Genomic DNA, 9,477 nt, shown 5'->3' with positions numbered 1-9,477 from the left:
GGGAATGAATAAGTCAGCGAGGATCAGAGATTCTCATGTAATTATCTCTGGCAAGCTCGGTGACACCCAGGCTTGTTTCTGCATCCCCGTGCCAGGCCATGCTGGCCGGATACCACCCAGCAAGGGCCCTCTGTGGCATTAAATTGCAACAAACATCAACAAAAAAGACTGCTGCTTTTTCTCTCTTTTTATTTTAGTGAAGTGGCATTTCTGTTGGTCAAAGTGCAGCCACAAATGGACTAAGTCTACGGTCGAGTGCGCCTATGATGGATACAATATGTCTCTCTCTCTCACGCTCCGCCCCTCGCTCTCCCTTACTCGCTCTCCCTTACTCGCTCTCCCCCGCCTCGCTCGCGCTCTCCACGCTCGGCCCGGCCCGCGTATGTGTGCACTTTGGCCACGTCGGGGGCGCGTAATATATCGCCGACTTACCCCGGCGGGGTAACTCTGATACTACCCCGCAGCGCCCCACACGTCACCCGCCACCCGGAAGCTCATATTTTTTATTCTCTCCCCACTGGCCATAATTTTTTTCCCCCGCCCAGCCGGGCTGCAGCGGCGGCGCGCAGCAGATCTTGAAAATCGGACTTGCGGTTAAATTGGCTTAGGCCAAACGTCCTCCCCGCCTCCTCTTGCCCCTCCCGTCCCCGCCGGCCCCTCCCCGGAGCCAGCCGGCCTAGCGTCCCTTCCCTCCCCTAAGCCCCTTTGATCTAGCGGGCACGCACTGCCTTCCTTTTTTACGAACCTCCCTGTGTAATGTTGTGCCCTTATTATCCGGTTTGATCTTCCCTCTCTCTTTATTTTCATTCTCCCTCGAATGCCCCACTTAAGTTTTCGTTCCTCAATTACCTTTCTCGGTTTTGTGCGTCGCGGCGGCGGTGGTGTGGGCACAGCGGAGTTAAAAGCGCGTTTGGAGTGCAATAAAGTAGGCACTGCTCGTGAGAGACCCCTCCCCTCCCCTCCTGCTTCCCTCTTCCTCTCCACCCGCCCTCCGGTACACTCCGTGCTCCAAGTTGATTTGCGTTGCAAATACCCCTCCGTCAGCGTGCGCCCGGCCCAGGCCCAGGCCGCCTGCACTCCTTGTCACCAGCACGCGCAGCTCGCCCCCGCCGCCCCCGCCTTCCTTTTGCCCTCCGGCTCAGCCGCGGAGGCGTGGCAGGTAGCGGGGGACGCCCTCGGGCCCTCGGGGTTAGCGAGGTGCACTGCACCTTACTACCTCCAATCACTGCACGCTCTCTGCTCCAATCATTTCCCAATCTCAGTCAAATCACGTATTTTCATAGCGAATACACCTGGAATAAGCTTGGTGGCCACCAAAATGTTAACGCGTCTAGTCAAAAGTTTCGTCCACTTTCGTCATTTTGAGAAGTCTTGGACGAACTTTTAACGACAATCATTGTACGCATACGTCAAGTCACATAATCATCGCGCATCAGAAAAGTTTACTGTGCCCCTAGGTTGGTAGGCAATTATAGTCCTGCGTCAGAACGGCACGGTGAAAACAACGTCTGATTTTATTTTTTATTTTTTATTTTTGGAAAAAGGGAAAATTTTGAGAAACATGCATATTTGACGGAAAACTTCCGAGATTTTGAGGAGATTTGATACAAAAAATAGGGAAATTCCCAAATCTTTTCATAAGATTTCCTCAAAATCTGAGGAGTATTTCTGCGGAACTTTCCTCAAAGTGTGCCCTTTTCCCTCAAAAAATCGAACATTCTTTTTACCGTGTGGTGCATCAAATCGGAGAATACTCCTCGGAGCTGCCTCTTGGGCAGCAGGGGGACCATGTTGTCTTGCGGGAGAGGAGACGGAATAGGCGAGCCCGCTACACCGAGGTGTATTCTGTTGTGCAACCTGGGACACAACAGCTGGCGGGCGGGCTGCTGGCGCCGTGCCGTGCAGACGTGATCGTCTTGGGTATGCTGTCCCGCGTCGCACGCGCGCCGTGCGGTTGCATACCCTCGCGGGGCCTCGAGGAGCCAGGCCCAGAGCGTGTGCTCAGTTGCTGTACCCTTCGAAAGCGTTCGGCGAATTTCACTGTAAGCTGCAGGAAATCCTGAAGCACTTTCGGGGGTATTATAGTTATGCAGGTTCGGTGCACCTCACAGTGAAATCCGCCGTAAGCTTTAATTAGTGCGCGTTGCCCTTCCGCCTGCCTGTCTGTGCACTTAGACCCTCTTCTTCCTCCAACGGTAGTTACCACCAGGCGGCGCTGCTGGTGCTGCTCGGTCGCGCGGTATTTTCAAAAGGAGAAATAAGGCGCAGCTGCAAATGATTGGTGCGCACGCGATGGGGTCCAGACCCGGATCGGAGGGGGGGGGGGGGGGGCTTGCAAAGAATCTGTTGTACTGTTGAACTGCATGACGAGCAGTGCGCTGCGCCATCGCCTTCTGATGATGAGGTGTTGAGCGTCACACCTCTTCGTCCTCACCCCCCACCCCCCCTCAGGCTTTATCACGAGAAAGGTTGAATGAAATCCCTCCCTTCTCTGCTTTTCCAGCAGAAAGGTGATTATGGCGAGGATGTATACCCTATTACACTGCATAGCAGAATAGAGGAAAGGGGGGGGGATGAGAAGAGGGATGGGGAGAGGTGTACAGTATACTCGAAGCTAATTTCGCCACACAGCGTGCGGCGACAAGGCCTGCGTGACCTGCCACGACAAACATGGCGCTTCCACCACAATCCGCACTCTCTTCATCATCTGCCGCGCCGCGCAGCGCGCGCCTTTATCCACGCATAATTCACGGCGTCGATGCCGTCTATACGTCAACGTCAGGGGCTCTACCCCCCGCTCTACCCATCGGGCTCGCCCCGCACCCCTTCCACCACGCCCCGCGCGCTCTCCTCTGCAAGCTCGCTACTTCATCCCCGGGCATTATCTCTCGTTTGACGTGTTCAAGAAGTCCGTTGCCGCCGCCGCTGCCCCGGCCGCGCTCATGGATACACAGCGGCAGCAGCCAGGGCCGCTCCCCCCTTTGCGCCCTCGAGCACGTCCCGCCGATGATGGATGCAGCCGATTCGCTTCGCAGGATCACCGCGAGATGGCGCACCGGATCATGACCGCGCCCAGAGCGCTCACGGCCCGCGGTGCTGCGGGTGGCGGCCGCTCGCGGTGTACGCCGCGGCGCGGGGACGCGGCGACATGTCGGGAGGGAAAGAGAGAGAGAGAGAGAGAGAGAGAGAGAGAGAGTCGCAAAGGGGGGAGCAGGAGCATTGGCGGTGACGGGAGGGTCGGAGGGTTCAGCGGCGTTGCAGCAGCAGCCTCAGCCTGCCCTGCTTACGTATGCACTGGCTGAGAGGACGGGCTCCCGTTGGAAGGGAATTCCATGGCAGTTTGCTGTTTCCACGCAGGTTTTATTCCAGCAGTTTCGTCTGTATGGTTTTCCTCTCACTCACTGCACTCACTTTTTCCAGCGCAATCGCTATACACCGCGCCGCTTTTCCTCGTAGAAAGATGAATGGTCGATGACAGGGGGTTGTATGGGGGGGTTGGTGGTAGAAAACCTCGTTTCCGACCCCCCCCACCGCCGGCGCTCGCTCCGCTAACGAATCTCATTAAAGGCGGCGGGCGCCGCTGCACTCCCGGGAGCACTCCCGCGAGCACTCCCGCCGCTCCCGGCCGCGCAGACTGCACCGGGGGATGGCGCGGGATCAATACCTTGCGCGGGGCCGGCGGGGCGGCGCGGGGCGGCACATCATCGGCGTCCCCTCACCTGACGCGCGCCGGCGGCTCCCCGCTCCCCGCCTTTCACGAATGAAAAATTCAGCGCGCGGTGGAGACAGGAGGGTAACAGGCTGAGAGCGTGAGTAGTTGTCCCCGCCGCCGCTGGCAGCAGCAGCCGCGCAGCCGCACTCGCAGTAACTTTTACCCTCTGCCGCGCGCTTCGCTTTCCGCCCCGCCGAGTTGAGCAGTTTTTACGCGCAGCGCGCCGTGTTCGACCAGAGTTCAATATATACGAGCAGAGGGTTCCGGAGAGGGGGGGGGGGTACCATAAACACGGACAAACAATTGCCCATTTGCATTCCTTTTTTTACGTTTTTCGCGTTTTTCCCTATCCCCCACCGCTGCCCGCGATGTTTCGCAAATTTTGATAAACTTGGCCACCGCGGCCTAATTCACCTCCGCCGGACCGTAAATCGCACCGCTCGGCATCGTTTTCCTGTAGATTTTTTTTACATTATTATTGTTATTTTGTTGTTCTCTTTTGCCGGCTCGGCGCGGCTCGCGGGGGTAACTATATAACCCGTGAAACTAGTAATATAGTAGCAGTCATGAAAGAACGATAGTTTTTGAGCGACGGTTATGATTCAGTCCCCGCTGCGCTCGCGCTGGCCTTTCCGATATTGGAAACATCTCTGGCCTGGCTGGCCAATGAGTTTGGCCGGCGTGTTATTCCGTGTCGGGATGGTACAGTAAATCGCGGCTAAGCCGGGCTGCAGCCGCGCGGCCTCGCGCCGGGGTGCATCACGGTCGTTGTTGTTGTTGCTGTTATTGGTCGCTGCATTCCCACTCTCGTGCGTCCCATTCCAAATCCGAAGAGCGTGTTGGAGGCGGAGTGCGGGGGTGCTAAGAGCGTTTTCGTGACAAGTGACGCGAATGATGGAGGGGGTGGGGAGTACGGGGACGGGGTGTTTGGGCGTAATCAGCTTTATAATTATTGACTGTGATTCGTTCCGAGTCTACGTCTGCTGCATGCGATGGGCGGGGCGGGGCGGGGCGGCGGCGCCAAGGGGTTGGAGTGTGTCGCACCCATTTGGAGGATTAGACTCCCGCGGCGTGGCGGACTTTGCCTTCTAAATAACCGAAGCCGTCGCCAATAGGGGAAGGAAGAGGAGGGAAGGGACAATTATTGAAAGGGAAGGCGGCGGCGCCGCCGCCAGTTTTTTTTTCCCCCTTTTTTTTACACTTTTTACTTTATTTTTGGCCGTTGTTGTCGCATTGTGTTTCTCTTTGGCTGTGTATCGAAAGGGAAATAATTATCAGCAGGCTTTTGCTATGGGCGCGCGCGCGGGCCGCTCGGCTGAAAGGCGCAAGGCGCAGCCCGGCGCGCACAGATTCAGATGAGAATGGCGATCTCTCCTCCTCCTCCTCCTCCTCCTCATCCGCTCCATTCCGTTTCATTGTCCGCGCCGCCGGTGCCGCCCGGCGTAGCCCAATGCGAATGTGTCTCCGGCCGACTGCGAATGTGAATGCGAATCCAACGCAATGAGCAGCCGGCGGGGCTTTTGGTTGTGCCGCGGGGCGGGGCGGGGCGGGGAGGGCGTTCCTCTCCGAAGGTACGGGGGAAAGAAAAGTTAAATTTATCTTTATTTAGGCCCGCCTCGTGGGCGGCGCCCCGCCGCTGCTGGCGGCCTCTGCAGGCCGCACCGGGCGTCAAGTTGCGTAATTTGTAGGAAGATCCCCCCGGGAGGTCGGGTCCTAGTCGGGGGAGGGAGGGAGAGGAGGGGAGGGCCCGTATTGGTGGCCGCACGCCGTGTACATGGGGCGGAAAGGTGTTTATTTGGTTTGGCTCCAGGGAGGAACCGGGGCGGGGGGGAGGGGTTGGTGGGGCGGGGAGGAGGTGCAGCAGTGTTTCGTAGACGGCGCGGCGGCGGTCCGAAGGGAGACGAACTGGGGGCAAGTCCCGAGCTGTAAAACAGTATTATTTACAAGGTGTTTCAAAGTTGGCCCGCGCGGGCCGCTGCTTGGCTCGGCTGGCGTGGCGTTCGTTCGGTAATTGTTTCCCGCCCCGAAGTTCGCTCGCGCGCGCGGCCCGCCCGCCCGCCGCCACAATCTTAGTGTACACCGCAGTCGGTACGTTTCAGAGTTAAGCACCCCTTTCGCGCGCCCCGCCCCGCGGGGGCCGTGATTTTGGGTTTAAGTTTTTAAGTTTGGAGCTCCGCGGTGGCGGTGGCGGTGCGGGGCTCGGCGCGCTCATGAACATCGCGGGGCGTTATATTGGCGACCTTTATTATGGAACTTGGCTGAGACTAGTCGTTGCCTTAATGGCCGTGTCTCGTGTTTAAATACCAGTGTCAAGCGGGCCGAGCCGAGCACCTGCCGCTCCCGCCGCTCCTTCTCTCGCGGGGTGAAAGTTTGGCCGGCTCATTGTCCTTGTCGTAATAGCCGCTCGGGCAAATGCAGGGCAATTCCAGGCTTATTCCAGGCAGACAGGCCCCGCCCTGCCCCGCCCCGGCCAGACGGATTGCTGGAGTGGGGCCCGGGCGGCGCCATCTGGAGCTGAGCCCGGGAGAGCCCGGCTGACACACGTCGCCCGGGAATGGGTCCTCCGCGGTCCTTGGCGGCACCTGGATGCTGGCGGGGGATAGCTAATCTGGACTCTCCTGAGACTCCAGGGGCTCCAGGAGCTCTCCCCCAAGGCTCCAGCCACCTGGGCGCTCTTTTGTCATGCTGCACACCCGCCGCGTTGCGGTTCCCCCTATTCCTCTGCTGTTCTTTCTTTAAAAAAAAATAAAAAAAAAATATTATTAATTTTCTTCCTCTAATAATGCCTTGTCTTGTTTGTCGCAGGTGGTGGTGGAGAGCTCGACGTCCGCCCTGGAGTACGGCGACACGCCCGTGGACACGGGCTCGCTCGTCAACGCCGACCTCCACTTCGACCCCAAGTTCATGCACCTCTACGTCATGACGGAGCGCAAGGTGAGTCCCACACTGTTATTTCTCTCCCTTCTGTTATCTTTAGCTACTTTTTGGAAAGAATCAGGTCGTCCCGGGTCCCGGGGTCGTCGCGGAAACAAGGGAAAGGTGAAGAAAAGGTTACCTCTTAATAATGCAGAAGCAGCAGCAGCAGCTGCTGCAGCCGTGCGGCCTGTTCCAGGTTAGGTTCCGCCCCCAATTTTTAAGGGCCACGGGTATTACCATTTTCCGTGCGCCTTTACAGACCGCCGCTGCCGGCCAGGGTCGGGGCGCGCCGGGCCGGGTCGGGGTCGTGCCGGCCTATAAACCCTGGTCGCGACCTCTGCACCTTGCGTGGTCCTGGAGGCCGCGGCCGGGCCGGGCCGAGGCAGGCCCGCCTCCAACCGGGTCACAGCTTCTCAAAGATTCCTCATGAATTTTAAGCGCGCTGCTGCATTCCTCGGAGACTTGGCACATAGTGTTTGCCTGGGGACGGCGAGGGAAGGGGGTTGGTCGCTTTTTGTCCACGCTGACCTCAGAGGGGGGGGGGGGCTGTCATCTCCGGCGTTGCAGCCGTAGGGAAATCTGGGCTAACGGGTGCGGAGCAGGGCGGGGGAGGGGAGGGGGCTATTTGCAGTCCAATTATCGTTACCGGGGGAAGAAGTCAGCGGTACACAGACGCAGCGCCATTTTCACTGCTCATTTGTATAAAGATGTCCTTAATAAATCTTATGGCAGTTCTTTTTTCATTATTTTTAATTAAAGGGGGGCACGCGCGCTATTTCTCGCTTTTAAAAAAACATAAAAATGTGGCGAAATCATGAGCCCATCGCCCTTTCCCACGAGCGGAGAAGTTGGCTGCACTTCGGCCATAGGATGGGCAGGCAAGGCGTCGGGCTGGCCTCCCTTCATTGGCCGCCCGACTTTGCCGTGACTGCTGGCTGCTGTAGCTCCGGCCGGCCCGCCGGCAAGTGCCAGACTGGCTTGCTTTACAACATTCGCAGCGCCTCTGCGTGGCTAATCTTTCTCTCTCTCGCTCAATTTCGCTACCCTCTCGCTCTCGCTCGCTCGCTCGCATTCACTCACTCACTGCTGTAGCTGCTGCTGCTGCTCCTGCTGCTGGAGGAGGCAACAGAATGGAGGGAGCAAAAGAAAACAGAAGCGGCCTGGTGGGCGGGCAGGCCCGTCCTGGTGGCCCAGCCTGGTGGGCCCTGCAGCAGCGAGCACAGCACAGCTTTATGGAGGCAGGGCTGCGCTCCGTGATAAACATTGCCCCGGTCAGCAGCGGGAGGCCGCCCCGCAGCTCAGGGCCGCGCGCCGGGCGGCGCCGGAGATGTGCGGCTATTACTCGGACGATGCATGCATCAGTACAGAAAACAAGCATCGTACAACGATTGTTGGGACATGAAGACGGTACCTCCTCTAATTTTTTTTCAATTATTTGTTGTTGGCTGTCAGCTGTCACAAACTCACAATAAGGGGGCACGCTTTGGTGTTAGATAGCGAGTTAGCGACTAGCCAAAAGTTTTAGCCCCCGTTTACGCCCATTCTATGCTCGAAGTCTGTGTGGGAATCATCCTCCTCCTTTTTCGTCGGTTTTCTGCGGGTTGTAAACAGGCGCGTGTCCCTCTACTTTTGCAAGTGGGCGGCATTATGCCCCGCTCCCTTGTAGTCGCCCTGCTGCACCCCTGCAGAGTGGCACTCTTTGCCATGGTGTGGTTGTGACCCCGTTCCAGCAGCGCTGCTCCCATAGCAGCGGCTGGTCGGGGCGCGGGTGCCGCGGCTGAGCGGAGCAGAGTGGCGGCTGCAGTCCACTGTCTTATTTTATAGAGATGGGTCCCCCCCGCAGCTTGCACCCTTCCTCCCCTCCTCCTCTCCTCCTCTCCTCCTCTTCCCCCCTCCCTCTTCTTATCGCGAGGCGGCGGCGGCGGAATAGGTGAGGGTGATAAGGACGTATGTGAAGGGCCCCCTCCAGGAAGCTGCGGGGCCAAAGTGCTTCCTACGCCGCAGAGGGACTTTATTAGAATGATTGCGCGCTCCTCGGGAACACGCCAAACTGCGTCAGGGCGAGAAATTGTAACGTGCCTATAAACTTGACTTATCCCCATCAAAAGTAGCTTTCAAAGACTCAAACTTTTAACTTTTGGTATCTCTAATTATTGTTATTCTTGTTTCTTCCCAGGTTTCCAAGGTGAAGGTGCAGGACTGCGGCCAGTACAAGACCTGTGGAGACTGCCTCGGAGCCCGCGACCCGTACTGCGGCTGGTGTTCGCTGGAGAACAAGTGAGTATCTCTACCCGTTGCACAAAACCCAGTTTGCGCAGGGGGTCGCAAATAGCAGTGAATGGCCTGTTTGGATGATGTGTCGCGACGCATCGCCGCGGTCCGAACCAGTCGGACATTTATTATCCCCCCCCCCTCTTTCCCCACGTAATATGCTGCTGATTTTCAGTTTTATGTACGGCCTATCTCTCACTTTTTTTTTAGTCCGCGTCAGTGGGGCGGTGGATTTGTTTTTTTTTTTGCGCTGTTATTGGCGTCGCTGAGTCCTCCAATGGGGCCTGCGCCACGCTGCGCCACCCGGCGGCGCTCCGCGGGTCTGGTGATTAGCGCGGGGAGTTAGGACCCCTTTGGGGGCCATCGCACTGTCCGTCAGATCAGAACGCTGGCCAACTCCCGCGCCCCCACCCCGCACCCCCCACTGCCCACCCCACTACTAACCCCACCCTTCCTATCTCACCCCCACCACCATTATTGCCGGCGGGATCTGCCAGAATCACACCCTGTCAGGATTTGCCAGATTCTGTCAGAGTTGTCATGGAGCTGTCAGGCAGGCCTCGAGGCGTCGCCGCCGC

General features: G+C 58.1%; 2 protein-coding genes across 2 annotated transcripts in view; both read left to right on the top strand.

Moving 5' to 3' along the window:
• The window catches only part of LOC113202874 (dynein light chain roadblock-type 2), a 223,281-nt gene that overhangs the window by 129,080 nt on the left and 84,724 nt on the right, over positions 1-9,477 (top strand). The gene's annotated exons all lie outside the window — the stretch shown is intronic.
• LOC113202828 (plexin-A4) overlaps positions 1-9,477 on the top strand; it is a gene marked incomplete in the record, with an annotated part of 128,959 nt that overhangs the window by 69,077 nt on the left and 50,405 nt on the right. The window contains 2 exon segments of the mRNA XM_052265623.1: positions 6,518-6,646; positions 8,805-8,905. Of these exon segments, the coding sequence (XP_052121583.1) occupies positions 6,518-6,646; positions 8,805-8,905 (230 nt within the window).

This window comes from Frankliniella occidentalis, unplaced genomic scaffold (genome assembly GCF_000697945.3).
Source record: "Frankliniella occidentalis isolate FOCC.00 unplaced genomic scaffold, Focc_3.1 Scaffold28, whole genome shotgun sequence".
NCBI lineage: Eukaryota > Metazoa > Arthropoda > Insecta > Thysanoptera > Thripidae > Frankliniella > Frankliniella occidentalis.
Note: the sequence above shows the minus strand (reverse complement) of the source record. Positions and strands in the feature narration are given on the sequence as shown.